This window comes from Parus major, chromosome 3, assembly GCF_001522545.3.
Source record: "Parus major isolate Abel chromosome 3, Parus_major1.1, whole genome shotgun sequence".
NCBI lineage: Eukaryota > Metazoa > Chordata > Aves > Passeriformes > Paridae > Parus > Parus major.
This window is the reverse complement of record NC_031770.1, coordinates 1,599,890-1,614,502: the sequence shown is the minus strand read 5'-3', so window position 1 is coordinate 1,614,502 and position 14,613 is coordinate 1,599,890. Positions and strand designations below refer to the sequence as shown.

At 45.7% G+C, this 14,613-nt stretch overlaps 2 protein-coding genes across 4 annotated transcripts; one reads left to right on the top strand and one right to left on the bottom strand.

Annotated features, from left to right (window-relative positions):
* The first annotated feature begins 391 nt into the window (after positions 1 to 391).
* On the top strand, positions 392 to 10,007 carry MTIF2 (mitochondrial translational initiation factor 2). 3 transcript variants are annotated; one of them, XM_015623173.2, is made up of 15 exons: positions 392 to 587; positions 881 to 1,004; positions 1,815 to 2,046; positions 2,524 to 2,629; positions 3,549 to 3,720; positions 3,883 to 4,043; positions 4,465 to 4,641; positions 5,028 to 5,167; positions 5,538 to 5,662; positions 6,359 to 6,563; positions 7,141 to 7,393; positions 8,075 to 8,215; positions 8,942 to 9,106; positions 9,272 to 9,412; positions 9,745 to 10,007. In XM_015623173.2, exons 3-15 carry the CDS (start codon positions 1,822 to 1,824, stop codon positions 9,912 to 9,914), a joined length of 2,181 nt encoding a protein of 726 aa, XP_015478659.1. In that variant the 5' UTR covers positions 392 to 587; positions 881 to 1,004; positions 1,815 to 1,821; the 3' UTR covers positions 9,915 to 10,007. The 3 variants fall into 3 exon arrangements, with proteins under 3 accessions (XP_015478659.1, XP_015478660.1, XP_033369054.1); XM_015623174.2 differs by lacking the exon at positions 881 to 1,004; XM_033513163.1 differs by lacking the exon at positions 392 to 587 and having other exon boundaries at positions 618 to 1,004.
* Positions 10,008 to 10,527: 520 nt separating this feature from the next.
* Positions 10,528 to 12,162, bottom strand: RPS27A (ribosomal protein S27a). The gene is made up of 5 exons (XM_015623175.3): positions 12,026 to 12,162; positions 11,733 to 11,787; positions 11,454 to 11,539; positions 11,020 to 11,151; positions 10,528 to 10,715 (listed from the first exon to the last, which is right to left on the bottom strand). The coding sequence occupies exons 1-5, from the start codon at positions 12,071 to 12,073 to the stop codon at positions 10,566 to 10,568; spliced, it is 471 nt and encodes a 156-aa protein (XP_015478661.1). The 5' UTR covers positions 12,074 to 12,162; the 3' UTR covers positions 10,528 to 10,565.
* Between the last annotated feature and the right edge of the window lie 2,451 nt (positions 12,163 to 14,613).

Here is a 14,613-nt window from a genome sequence, read left to right as displayed (position 1 = left end):
GGGGATCCATGTCTCCCCTTCCCTGAGGGATTTCCCACGTCCCGTGAGGGAATGCCCGTCCCCCCTCCCCTGAGGGATTTCCCGCCTCCCGTGAGGGGATCCATGTCTCCCCTTCCCTGAGGGATTTCCCGCCTCCCGTGAGGGGATCCATGTCTCCCTTTCCCTGAGGGATTTCCCGCCTCCCGTGAGGGGATCCATGTCTCCCCTTCCCTGAGGGATTTCCCGCGTCCCGTGAGGGGATGCCTGTCTCCCTTTCCCTGAGGGATTTCCCGCCTCCCGTAAGGGAATCCATGCCCCGCCTCTCCTGGGGGGATTTCCCGCCTCCCGTGAGGCGAGGCCCCGCCCCCGCCCGGGCAGCGCGAGGCTCGCAGCTGCGCCTGCGCGGTGCCCTCGCGCGTGCGCAGAGAGCGGCGCGCCCGGCGTGAGGAACGGAGGGGACGCGGGGTCTTTTCCCTTTTCCCTTCCCTCCTTCCCTTCTTTATTTTCCTCCCTCATTCCTTCCTTCATTCCTTGGGTTGTCAAAGCCGGGACCCGGGGGCTCGGAGAAAGGCGCTGGCCCCGCGGGGAGGGCAGGCTGCAGCTGACAGGTATTAATCAGCCGGAGCGATGGGCAGGGGAGCAGCAGGAGCGGGAGTGTTCCTCACTCTGGGAGCTGGGAAGGGTTTTCCGCAATCAGAGCCTGGCGTGGGTTTCGCCGCTGTGAGCTGGGCCAGTGTCGCCTTGACCTTGTGTTGTTCGTGTGTGCGCAGCGTCTTGTGGCTGCTCCGCGGCTCCCTGGGTTGTGCCGATTCAGCCCCTTCAAGGTTCTCTTTAGGGTTAAAAAGCCCACCAAAATAGCTGGGCTTGGTTGGTTAGTTTGTCATGTGCTCACTTCCTGCAGGTACCCGGGTGCAAGGGAGGTTTTAAAGGGCCCGCAGGCATTCTGAGAGGAGCCCGGAGCATTCCGTGCCTGTGGAGCTGCGGGCAGGGTGACACCAGGACACCTGTGAGAGGGGACATGGAAGGTACAGAGTCCATCCCTGAGCAGGACGGAGTCACAGAGTGGTTTGGGTTGGAAAGGACCTTAAAGACCATCCTGCTTCACCCCCTCACATGGGCAGGGACACCTCCCACTATTGCAGGGAACCCCATCCAACCTGGCCTTGGACACTTCCAGGGCTGTGGCAGCCACAGCTTCTCTGGGCAGCCTGTGCCTTCTGAGCAGAGGAGAAGCTCAGGGAGGAGACTATTGTATAATTGGCAAAACGACTCAAACCAAAATTAAGATGGTTAAAACAAGATGTGGGATGATCTGACAGCAGCTTAATCGCTGAGCCAGGGCTTAACCTCACAGAAGGTCTCTGACCACAGGACAGCACTGGTGTCACTGCCATGCTGGGTCTTTCAGTGGTGCTTTTGTCTGGAAGTGCTCAGGTAAAGGGCATTTTGCAGGTGTGTTTTGCTGGCTTAGAGAGGTAGCTGACACCTGGATAATTCTGTCAGTATAGCACAAGGAGTGCAAATGTGGGGGTTTTGTAGGAGATGTCAAAGAACCTGCAATGGGGGAATTAGTTTATGTCAGAAATCAGTGGGGAAAGATGAAAGGTCTGTAAGCTCTTAGTAGATCTATGTGTCTGCAGTGGGATAGTGGAGAAAGGTGAGGTGCAGAAGGAAATGGAAAAACTGGAACAGTTCCTAAATAATTTCATTTTTTCAGTGTTAAAAAGCCTGTTTGGAAACATAATATTTGTGCCTTGTGTTCCTGTCTGTTTTATCCTGAGAAGGAGGATCTTTGAGCCTCGAGGCTGATCTCAATGTGTGCTTTGTGTTTTCAGTGGGGAAATGAGCCGAGGGTTGCTGCTGAGGTTTGAAAATCTGCTGCAGCTCCGTGGTGGCTGCTGGCAGCTGCGTGCCCTGTCCTCCAGGAAAGTTTGTGGAGCACAATGGAAGCCTGTGCAGTTGTCTGCACATCCTGTGGGGTCCCTCGTCCTGCATTCACAGCTCTGGCCAAAACACAGATTAATCAGTGCTGCCTTATCACAGTGCAGACATCTAGCCACAAAGGAGGTAATTAAGGGCATCCAGTAATCCCTGGGTTTGTGTGGAAGGTACAAGAGCTCGGTTTGAACATTTGAATTAAAAAAGAAAAGCACTTTATTCATGAGTATAGAGAAGTTGTTATAAATCTGTAAGACAAAATGTACTTAATGTATAATTTTTTTTACCGTTTCCTCTCAAATACTGACTTGGACCAGTAACATAAAGAATTTTTGCTAACACTGGAGGAGATCATTACAAGCAGAAATGGAAATGGTTTTATTGATTTTTGTCCTTGTTCTTAAAGATTAAAAATGAAAAAAATATTAAGGGTAGTGTGCTGTATATTTGAAATGTTCATTATGTGTTAACTCATTCATTGGTTGTAATTAATTGGTATTACAGTAAAGAGGATGTGTTTACCTCATATGGCTTAAGACCATTGTATTTTCAGTATTTTTGTTATTTCTTAGTTTGTATTCCTGTGCATGTGTCTAATTCATGCAGGAGACAAAAAAGAAGAAAAAGAAGAGTCCCCTGACAAGAGGTGAAGTGGAGATAAGGCCGAAGATGACTGTGGAGGAACTGGCACAAGCTATGGGCAAAGACATAGGTGAGAGCCTGCTCTGGGGTCTGAAACATCTGTCCCACCCCTTCCTTCCACCAGTGGGAAAGGCAAAGATCTCTTCACTGGTTTTAGTTAGTGGTTGTGGATCCATCCCTTGTGAAGGGAGGTCGTGCCCATCTCTTGGGAAATGTTGGGAGACACAGTGCAGACTAAAGAGAAAAGAAGTTGGGCCATCCAAATTACCAGACATTTAATTGTAAAGAAGCCAGGTCTGTGTGCCCTCTCCAGCAGAAAGGCCTCAGATCCATGCAGGCTGCTCCTTGTGGCTGGGATTCCCAGGAGCTGTTATTCCAGAGGGAAAACGTTGCACCCTGGTTTGTCAGAGCCGGACCCCTGTGAGTTAAGAACTCACGGCTTAAGAGCTTCAGCCCAAAATCCAGAGTAGGAGTAAGAATCTTGGGTCCAGGAGCAATTTGTGTTTCATTAGAACAGTCATTTGATTAATTGGAAGTGGCAAGACTTGTCTGGAATTGCTCCCTGTAACAATTTTTAACTGCTACTGTAATATGTTCTGTGTTTCTACAACCAAAGAAATGAGCATGTGATCAGATTTAACAAATTTCCTTCCTCCTTGAATCACTCCTTTGCTGTTTGTTTTAGAGGGGTTTCAGTTGTTTTCACTTTTGGAGTTAGTGGAAAGGTTAGCTATGAATATCTGAGTGAAAAATAAGATTATAGCAGCTAACTGAGTAGCAATTTCCAGTAAATCTGCAAAAAGTTCTTTTCTGCAAGTATGTAGATTAATGACAATTTCTAGATAAATCTAACTAAAGGAAAACTGCTTGGTGAATAATTATTATTAGCACAAAGAGAATAATGAAAAAGTCTGATGAAGTGGGTTGGGTTTTTTTGTCCCACATGTTTTTGTGGATGTAATTCTTCAGTGTGTTTATGTTTGCTACAGATCATATTTATGAAGCACTGCTGTACACAGACATTAACCTTGGTTCAGTAGAACCAGATTCCATCTTACGTGAAGATCACATCAAGATGATTGTTCAAAAATCAGGAATGAAGTATAAATCAGCAAAACTGAAAGAGGAGAAGGAAAGAAAAAACACAGATGCTGTGAAGAGGCAAGTTGTGAACTGTTCTTTTTTGCTCTTTTTAATCTGTTTCTTTCTGCAGGTGTTTGGGGAGGAGGCAGCCTCGACTTTGCGGCCTGCGTGCTGTGGTGGGCATGGCCCAGTGAAGTTTTTTTTTGGCATTTACAACCCCTATTTTTGCTGCAATTCCAGACCTCCTGCAGACCCAGCAGCGCTGACCCCAAGGCCCCCAGTTGTCACCATCCTGGGACACGTGGATCACGGGAAAACAACCTTGCTGGACAGCCTGCGGAAAACCCAAGTGGCGTCGATGGAAGCAGGAGGCATCACACAACACATTGGGGCTTTTATTGGTATGATCCAAGTCCATGTGCTCAGGTGTAACACAATTTCCTCTCCATCTCACACAGCAGGCTGACTTGCTGCCAGTTCATTGGGGAAAAAAAAAGTTGCCACATAAATGGTGAGAAAGGAAGCCATAACCTAAAATGTCTGCTGCTGATAGCTGTCATAACTATGTACGTAGAACTTTGAAATGAATTGTCTGCACAAGTTGGTGTTAGACTATTTTGGGTTATGGGAGATCCCAGGACACTTTATTCCTGAGGATTTAACAGCTCCACTGGAGCCTTTGACCTTCATGCCAACAATTAGCTGGCTGCCTAAACCCTGTCATTATTATTAAAATGTTCTCAAAGGAGTGATGCCTGATCTGCAGCCCATCAGACAGAGCTGGGTGAAAGGCTGATGTTGAGCTGTACCATCTGTTCACAGTGCACATGCCTTCTGGGGAGAAGATAACCTTCCTTGACACTCCTGGCCACGCAGCCTTTTCAGCCATGCGGGCGAGAGGCACCAACGTCACCGACATCGTCATTCTGGTGGTGGCAGCAGAGGATGGAGTGATGCAGCAAACCATAGAGTCCATCCAGCACGCCAAAAATGCAGGAGGTACAAAGTGGGGGGCTTTGGGAACCTTGCTTTTTACCCCTCAAAAAAAACCTCCTGGGACTGGAATCCACAGAACTTGGGAAGTAACTGTCCCATTCATCATCCCCTGTGATGTTTGAAAATGTACTGAATGTTACAGTGACACAAAAAGATCCTAAAATATGAATATTTAGCAAGACAGGGGTTCATTGCTCGTGGTTTTTTACCTTCTCTACATGGATAACTTCTCCAGCTTCCTCAGATCTCTGTGGCAGCTCAGGGAAGAGGCACAAAGTGAGATGATCTGTTCTAAGTGACCCTAACTTGCTCTAACCTTTTCTAGCAGCTGTGCTGGTAGCAGCAAGTTTTGGTTAGGTTGGTGCTGAATTTGTGTGTTCTCTTTTTAGTTCCTCTTATCCTGGCCATTAATAAATGTGACAAACCTGAAGCTGATCCTGAAAGAGTAAAGAAGGAATTGCTGGCTCATGATGTGGTCTGTGAAGAGTTTGGAGGTGATGTTCAGGCTGTAAATATTTCTGCACTCAAGGTAAGATTGTGGTAGAAAAAATGATGGTGTCCATGGGTGTCTAATGTGTGCACAGAAATGCATTTTTATTTGGCAGCTGGCAAACAAAATGCTTCCCTTCCTGGTATTTGATATCTTGCCATGAGCTCAGTGCTCCTGGCTCTTGCCAGAATGATTTGAAACACACTGAAATGTATTTTGAGGCTCAGACTTCCAGCAAGAAATAATACCACATTTTTCTACTGGTAATTCAATCCAACAGTTTTGTGTCTGATGTCCTGAAGTCCTGCCTGGGTGTTAAATGTCATCACATTTCTATGGGGCACTAAGGGCTGAACTTCTGATCTCACTTGGCTTGGGCACTTCTTTTATTTTGTGTGGTTTTGTGCAGGGGGAAAACCTGATGGTTTTGGCAGAGGCAACTGTTGCTCTGGCAGAGATGTTGGAACTGAAGGCAGATGCCACAGGGCTGGTGGAGGGGACAATCATTGAGTCTCGGAAGGACAGAGGGAAAGGGTGAGTCAAGTGCCACCTCTGCAGCTTCAGTGAAACACTTTGTAACAACACAGACACACTGAGCAGGGAGTTGTGCCTCAGTAAATAAAGCTGGAACACCTCCTTTGCAGTGTTCCTAGCCAAAGGCTTGAAAAACTACTCTGCAACACTAGAGGTTATAGAAGTGATGGGGCAAAATTCATCATATCCTGAAATGAGAATCCTGTTATGGGAAATAGTTTTAAATGGTAGAACTGATGTGTTTTTTTAAAAAAATGTAATTTAAAAAGTAGGAATGATGAAGATGACACTCAATACATACAAAATTCTTGACAAGTTTTGTGTAACTTGACATTCTTAAATATCTTAGTCCATTTGCAGGTTCTGTGAACAAGGTGTGTTCTGCCCTCCTTAAAAATGAACTGAATTCTACAAAGTTGTTGGGATTTGTTGGTTTGGGTTTTTTTGGTGGGGGTTCACTTAATGTGTAAAATCATCCTGTTGCTGGGTTCACAAATGAAGAGTACAATAGACATTTTAGGGCTTTTTAACTCACTGAAAAATTCGGTGAGTGCTCTAGTACATCATCACAGGAATATTCTGCCTGTGATGGATCACAAATCCATTCTGGTTGTGTTGTGCCTACACTGGCCATGAAGACAGGGAGAAACATCACTTGAATTTTGTCTGTTATTTTTCTCCTCTGCTCTTCACCAGTCCACTCACCACAGCCATCATCCAGAGAGGGACTCTGAGGAAAGGCTGTGTTCTGGTTGCAGGGAAGACCTGGGCAAAAGTGCGTTTCCTGTTCGATGAGAATGGCAAAGCTGTGGATGCAGCCTCACCAGGCATCCCCGTGGAAATCATGGGCTGGAAGGAATCCCCTTCAGCAGGAGATGAAATCCTTGAAGTAGAATCTGAGGTACAGAAAGAACTCTTCAGTGAAAAGCTCACAGTGCTGCAAGGATGGGAAGGAGCTGAGTAATAAAATAAGTGAGAGCTTTTAATCACCTGGATAATCCCATGAAAGGTCGAGCATGGGGATTAAGGGACCTGAGCTAGATGCTTTGGAAGTGGAATGAGGGTTTGCATTTTGCCTCTTTCTTTTGCACCTTTCCCCTGCTGGACTGTCCTCACCTCCACTGGAACAATCCAGTACTTGAGGAGATCGGTGTTTTGATTTGAGAAAGATGTAACTCTGGTCTGACAAAAAGAAAATGCATAAACTACAGCATGAAATAGGGGTTGTGAGAGCTGGGAAAACACCAATGAAAGAATGAACAATAATTCTCTTCTGCAATGCAGAGATACTATAAAAATAGGCCTTGAATCATGTGGTAGCTCAGGGAGGAAAAGCTCTTGTCTCGTTCTCTGCCATCTGTGCAGCAAAACGGATAGTTTAAAGTGAAGGAAAATGAGTGGGCCTGCAGAAAAGATGCAAAAAGATGAAATTGCAGTGTTGTGATGCAGTGCTTTAATGTTTCTGTCTTCCTGCCCAGCAAAGGGCACAGGAAGTTGTGGCTTGGAGGACTTACGTTGAACAACAGGAGAAGATGAAGAAGGATCTGGAAGTTATTGAAGCAAAGCAAAAGGAACACAGGTTGGAATATGAGAAGCAGCAGCAGCAGATGGCCCACCTGACCTGGAGACAGAAGAAGGCAGCGCTGTACAAGGCCAATAAACATCTGATGTTCTCAAGGCCTAAGGAGAGAACAGAGATGGATGAAAACACGCTCTCTTTAATAGTTAAAGGTGCTGTCCCTGTCTGTGTGCTGCTCCTTTGGGTCTGGGCTTCTCAAATGCTCAGTCTGAAACAGAGCTCTAAACAGAGTTTCTGTTACCAAAAGTTTGAGCAGTTTAAAACTGGTTATTGGACTGCTCTCATAAGAGCAAGGGCATCAGAAACATCCAGTGATCAGGAGGATGCGCTGCCAGCAGGGCCAGAGCAACAGGAAAACTTAACATGCCCAACACACTTACCCAGGAGCTCCTGAGTAAAACCCATACATATAAACCCCTGTATAAATGTGTATCTACACTATCTATATATAAAACCCTCTATATGTTAAAAAAAAACTAAAAAAACCCCCCACATTGTATCAGTGAAATAGAGGAGAATGACAATTATTTATTAAAGTTTGATAGGAGGAACTTGGTTTAATCTCTTTCAGTGATACTCAAGCAGTGACTGTAGTTGAAAACCTGCAAACTTGATCTGACAGTGACAGCAGATGTAGAGCCTCTGGCCCTTCTGTATTTATCCAGTTTATTTTTGGAATTAACAGACTTTTTGGGTGGGTTTTAGCATATTACTCAAAATATACTGAGAGTATGTGAGAACACTTTCTGTTGCACAGTGTGCAGTTGACATCAGCTGTATTTCTGTGTCTGTGACTTACAGAAAGCCAGCAGCACTTCCATTTCTCTGTGCAGGTGATGTGGATGGATCTGTTGAAGCTATTCTGAACATTCTGGACAGCTACGATTGTGAGGATGAATGCAAACTGGATATTGTCTACTTTGGAATGGGAGATATCAGTGAAAACGATATCAGTCTTGCTGAATCATTCAACGGTGTGTGTTTAAAAAATCATTTTACAGTTTGGAAACCACTGGCTTACTGGAATGGGTAGGCCTCAGTCAGGTTTTGTTTTCTCAATAATAATTAGCAGCATCAACAAGGTAAATTGTTGTGAATCTTGAAAACGTTTCCTTGAACATCAGACTGGTGCAGGAGGGGAGGCTGGAAGTCTCACTGAAATGAAAGGACTCTGGAAAAGCTCTTACCAGAAATTCAGTTGTTAAACTCTGGCTCTTCACCTGGGCTGCTTTGTGATGCTCACACAGGGCAAAGCTAGAAAAGCAGGTTACAGAATCATTTCCTTTTGCTCAGGGAGGCAGCTGGATCTAAGACTGAGTCAGTTGTTGCTGTTCATACCCTGTAATTCTCACCTGCTGCAGAGTGAGGTCATTGCACCTGCCATAGCCCACAAGAATCATTTAGAATTCACTCCCAGCTTTATTTGGGCAACCAAGTTGGTTTTCCAGCCCAAAAAGAGAGATCTGTGTCATTTACTTGAGCTCTGTGTGTTATTTTCAGCTTTGATACCTCCAGCTGTGTCATCAGGGACCTTCTGTGGGCCATTTATTTTGATAGTTTTGTAGCAGTCCATGTGCCCTAGTGGGAGAGGCAAATGGTCCCCCCTTAAAAGAGAAGCAGGAATGAAATGTACCCTGTGCTGCAGAATTTCACTTCAACTGTTCAAAGAGTCATCCTTTGACAGTCGTTTCATTTTTCAGGTGTAATATTTGGATTCGGTGTGAAAGCCACTGAAAGTATCAAAAAGCTGGCTGATAAAAAGGGAATAAAAATTAAACTTCACAACATTATCTACAAACTTATAGAAGACTTGAAGGATGAACTGAACAGCAGGCTGCCCCCAGCTGTGGTGGAGACTACAGTGGGTGAGTTTTCATTGATACATTTTTGCCTCAAAATGTGGCCAATTCTAAACTCTTCTGTAACCACTGTTTTATCTTAAAAGCATGGCAAGCAGAAAAATGCAGCCTGGTTCTGCCTCGTGCCAGCTTGTTATTCCTGTGGACTTCAACTTTCCTTTTTACTTTTAGGGGAAGCTTCTGTTCTTGACACCTTCTCTGTCACAGTAGGAAAAAACAAAATTCCAGTGGCTGGGTGCAGAGTGCACAAGGGGCTCCTGGACAGAAAAATGAAGTTTAAGCTGATCCGTAACAGGGATGTTATTTGGAAAGGTGAGTGCCACAAAACATGGACTTGTGTGTTTTTAGATATTGCTAAGAAAATCCCAGGTCCCTGGGAAGTCACTGCAAAGGATCCTAGAGAAATCCTGAATTGTGTGCAGGATGGAAAGCCACCAAAAGCCACCTTTTTCCAACCACCCATTCTGGTAGCCAAATTGGAGCATCACAGGATGACTTCCATAACCACAACCACCCCCAGTCCCTACATTTCCCTGCTTTCCTTGTAGAGACACAAAGTGAAACATCAGTCCTGCAGGATTAAACCAAACCACTGCTCTGCTCTGCAGCTGGTGGCCTCTCTTTCATGCATTTTCTCTTTGTAGGATGTTTGTCATCACTGAAGCACCATAAAGATGATGTTCAGGTAATAAAAACGGGAATGGATTGTGGACTGAGTCTGGACAAAAATCTGGAGTTCAGTATTGGAGATGAAATTATCTGTTATGAAGAAAAAGAAGTGCAACAGACAACTTCCTGGGACCCTGGATTTTAAAAGACATTTTAACACATGAACACTAAAGGACATAGATGATGTTTCTGGCTGGCCTTTAACTCTTGACATTAAATGAACTTTCAGAGATGCACAGGAGCTGTTCTTTACATCAGAGCATTTCAGATACATTTTATATCCAGAATGTTCTGCTTTTTTATCATGTTAAGCAACCAGCTGCCCTCACTGGATAAACAAACAGGGTGACTATGAGCACTTCAAGTGTGTAAAACCAGCACAGTGAAGTATTTCTGATAACAGTCTCTTGGTTCCAAAGCAGCTGAGCCCTCTCCTCCCTCCCCTCCCAGTGCTGCTGTGCAGTATTTCAGCGTGTTGGATGCATTTTGGCACCAGGACTCCTGGTTACCCACTCTGGACCTCTGAATTTGCTGTTTTTCCAGATCAGAACTGTCTCACATTACAGAGACCACTTCTAAGGTTAGCTTGGGTGTTGGGTTTTCTTTTCCAACTGGTAGCCAGTATTCTTTAAATCAAATTGCTCCTTCAGTTCTACACCCAGTATTTCACCCTATCTGGCAGGCAGCACTCAAAGGTCCACAGATTTTTCTCACTGATCAGCACAGTGGAAACGCAGCGCCACAGAAAAAAACCCTTCAACTGTACAGAAGCTCAGATTTTTATTGTCTGGTACATTTACTTGTCTTCTGGCTTATTGAAGCAGTATGTCAGACAGCACTTGCCACAGTAGTGTCTGTCGAAGTGACTGGCCATGAAGACTCCAGCCCCACACTCCTCCGAGGGGCACTCCCGGCGCAGGCGGCTGATCTTGCCATTCTCATCCACCTGGGAAGGACAAACAGCTCATGGCTCACATACATACTCCACCTTTTAGCAACAATAATATCTGTTTTCCACTGGCATCACAGGTTTTGTAACAGCAACTACATCAAACTTCTGGAGGCACGTGTCTGAAGTGCCCCATTGCAACAGATAGTGTGTCTTTAATTTAACAAGTGGAGTATTTGCCAATAGGAGGAGTTTAAATATTAAATGCACCAGAATCTGTGCAGACCAGTTAGAGGCTCCACATCCTCTCTGATGAGAGCTGACTTTCCATCAAGTTTCTCCTTGAGCTAGTTCCACCTACCTTGTAGTACTTGAGCACTGCAAGCTTAACCTTCTTTCTCTTATGCTTGTTCTTCTTGGGAGTCGTGTAAGACTTCTTCTTCCTTTTCTTAGCACCACCACGGAGTCTCAGCACCAGGTGAAGGGTTGATTCCTGTTTGTAAAGCACATGAAATAGACTCAAAATGGTTTCTCAAGGTAAGTGCAGCATTTAAACAGGCCTCTTCCTTCTACCTAGAGAAACTACATCCCAAGTGCCAGGCAGTTAGGAAAGCTTTAAAAGGATTATTTGCTGTTAAGGTGGCATCCCAAACTCCCAGCATCAACACTACTCCAGTCCCTTCATTTGGCTGAATTTATTAGAAACATTTCTTAGTCTCAGCAGCAAAGGTCAGTCAGTTCTGCCCGGGCCACTTCCTGGGTGCTGCACTGCAGTGTCCTGCCTTTCCCACTCACTTTTTGAATGTTGTAGTCGGACAGTGTGCGTCCATCCTCCAGCTGCTTCCCAGCAAAGATCAGCCGCTGCTGATCCGGAGGGATGCCTAAGGGTGACACAAATCGGGAATAAATGAGGGACGTGAGCTACGGCACGCTGTAATAAAATCAAGATTGCTGCAGAAAATTACATCCGTGTAAGACACGCATCAATCCACAAGAGTGGAGCACAGAACAATATATGCAACAATCACCAATTGATATCAATATATATAGACAATAAGTGCCTTTAGAGCTTACCCTCCTTATCCTGGATCTTCGCTTTCACATTTTCTATAGTATCAGAAGGTTCAACCTATTGGGAAACACAACAGCACAATCAAAACGCGCTGCCCATTTTAATTAGTCCAGATAGGCCGAAAGACCACGAGGAGCTCCCGGCACACGCCCGGTGCTGCCACGGCCATTCCGGTCCCCGCCGCGTGGTCGGAGCCACCTCAGCCAGCGCAGGGCCGCGTTTCTCCACACATCGCGGGCTCTCCCGGCGCACCCCCGCGTTTCGCAGGCGCGGGCGGCGCGGCCCGGCGGCTCACCTCGAGGGTGATGGTTTTCCCCGTGAGGGTCTTCACGAAGATCTGCATGGCGAGGCGGGCAGGGGCGGCGGGGCCGGAGCGCGGGCTGCCCGCGCTGCTCGCGGAATGGCGGCGGCGGCCCGAGAGAGCGCCGCACCCGCACGCACGGGGTTTCCGTGCGCGCCGCGGGGAGGGGCGTGCGCCACGCCGGGACTACGACTCCCGGCATGCTCCGCCAGCGGCGGTAGCGCCCGCGCCTGCTGGGAAATGTAGTCCCGCTGCGGGAGGCGTGGGCGGGAACTGCGGCTCCCACAGTGCATCGCGGTGCCCGTCGTGAGGGGAGGAGGAGCCGCCATGACGAGGGAGGTGGAGCCGCCGTGACGGATGAGGAGGATCCGTCGTGAGGGGAGGAGGAGGAGCCGCCATGGAGGGTGAGGTGGGGCCGCCGTGAGGGGAGGAGGAAGAGCCGCCATGGCGAGTGAGGCGGGGCCGCCGTGAGGGGAGGAGAAGGAGCCGCCATGGCGAGTGAGGCGGGGCCGCCCTGAGGGGAGGAGAAGGAGCCGCCATGGCGAGTGAGGCGGGGCCGCCCTGAGGGGAGGAGAAGGAGTAGGATTCGCCGTGAGGGCGGTGTTCTTCAGCTGCGTGACTCGGTTCTCCTGTGCATTGTAGTGGGCGTCGCTGGGATTGTTATTTTTTAGGGATACTGTGGTTTTGATGTACCTGCGTCTCTGCCAAGGGCAGGTTGGACATGACTTGGAGCAACCTGGTCTAGTGGGAGGTGTCCCTGCTCATAGCGGGGGACGGAGCTGGGTGAGCTTTAAGGTCCTTTCCCACCCAAACCGTTCTGGGATTCTGTGATTTTCCGCAGCGTGAAATCCCAGAATTCGATGTCCTGGTTTCTGAGGAGGCAGTTTAAACACGCCTTATAGGCACTTTTCCACCTGCAGATTCCTCGAGATTAATTCCAAGTTTCTATGTGGGCAAAGATTTTTAAATAAAAAATATTTTTTTTTAATTTAAAAATAAAAAAATCGTAGGTAAATTGGGAATAAAGGAGCCCTGAGTCACGATTTAAAAATGACTTGTTAGGTGGTTTTATGCTTATGAGTCGAATATGGGAAAGGTGAAAGCAGAATCGGACCTGCTTGAATAAATCATCTGGGGTCATTTTAACAATTTCAACCCTTGAGTATTTTGATGAAAAAGTGGGTTCTATTGGGTAAGGGCTGTCTGAGGAGTGTAACATTGTATGCAGTAATGTGTTTTGAAAGATAACAAATAGTTTTCAAGTAAATAAGCACTTGGCAGCATGGAGAAAGTAGTTTGCTGGTTTTTTGTCTCCAGTTGGCATAAGCAGACCAGTTGTGACCTCTGTGTTGTTACAGAAATCCAGGATTGGTACATTTTCAGCTGCTTTTTGTGCCCTTGTGATCACTGCAGTAGAGTCAGGGTCACTGCAATGAATTCATAATCCCAGGAATAACAGTAGGCTTCATGCTTGAAAACCATTTTTCGTAACTTTATGGAAGTTTTGAAATGATAAAGCTGTCCTAAACTAGGAGAAAATCAACAAAACTAAAAAGACCCATGACATTTATCTATTTACATGCCCTGTGTTAGCATTACCAGCCCTTCTGTGCAAAGGTTATTGCTGAAATTCCTGAGGGATTCCTGCCTGCCTATGTCTGCCTTTTTCAGCCACTGAGATGGGAAAAGCCTTGAATAAATCAAGATTCCTGGTTTTTGAGATGGATAGGAATAAGGGATAATGGTTTTGCTTTTAAATCTTGTGTTGGATTGGTATTTTAAGCTACTAAAATGCACAGCCCTTGCTCTCTTGGTTTTCCACAGCTGTAAGTGCAAAGGAGGTTTTGTGCCCACCTAGAGAAAAATATATATTATATGCTGCAGCAGCTGTTGAAATAAGTGTTGGTTACCTTAGTTTTAAACAATATGGGTGATTATTTAATCTCAAGTGAATTTAGAGACTGCCTCATAATGAAAAATTTTTTGCATTTTCTTCATCTTGAACAATGTTACTTGACTTTTGGGGCTTTTTTTCTTATCTTGGAGCAGCACCAAGGAGCTTGCTCTATTATGGTCTCTATTCATTTTATTTTCATTCTGCCATATTATTAGAGTATTCCAGAAAGTTGTTTTCCTCTTCATTCTCTCTCTGTAAACATCATTTCCAATAATACATCCGTGGATAATGCAGTATGTTACTGTGTGCAAGGATATCCTCACTTCAGCCAAGTGGGAATGTGAGGTGATTATTGCCAGAATCAAGAATGGTTAAAGGAATGCACTTTTTTCTTCCCAAGAGATTAAAAGCTCTGGAATCTGAGGCCTCAGCTCTGTTATGCTATAGGAAAAGAGCAATGGAGCTTGAACTAAATTATTAATGTTTAAAATATGTGCAAAATATGTTATTTTAATTAAGACATTGATAATTTGTCTCTGGCTTCTTCCATTTATATTTTTAAATGTTTCCATTCTTGTTTTATTTTTATGTGGCAGCTGCTAATGATTGTGTAAAACCTTGCTAACGTGAAAATGTGAATTTAACTGATGCTGCAAAAGATGTTTCATAAAAAAATCGTCTGCCT

Excerpts from the sequence above, each read along its gene's own strand:
- MTIF2 (XM_015623174.2), top strand. The coding sequence starts at position 1,822 with ATGAGCCGAGGGTTGCTGCTGAGGTTTGAAAATCTGCTGCAGCTCCGT. Across the intron at positions 2,630-3,548 it reads AGCTATGGGCAAAGACATAG|ATCATATTTATGAAGCACTG; the intron begins GTGAGAGCCTGC and ends TGTTTGCTACAG. Across the intron at positions 3,721-3,882 it reads AACACAGATGCTGTGAAGAG|ACCTCCTGCAGACCCAGCAG; the intron begins GCAAGTTGTGAA and ends CTGCAATTCCAG.
- RPS27A (XM_015623175.3), bottom strand. The coding sequence starts at position 12,073 with ATGCAGATCTTCGTGAAGACCCTCACGGGGAAAACCATCACCCTCGAG. Across the intron at positions 11,152-11,453 it reads CCGACTACAACATTCAAAAA|GAATCAACCCTTCACCTGGT; the intron begins GTGAGTGGGAAA and ends CTTTACAAACAG. Across the intron at positions 10,716-11,019 it reads CAGTGCTCAAGTACTACAAG|GTGGATGAGAATGGCAAGAT; the intron begins GTAGGTGGAACT and ends TGTCCTTCCCAG.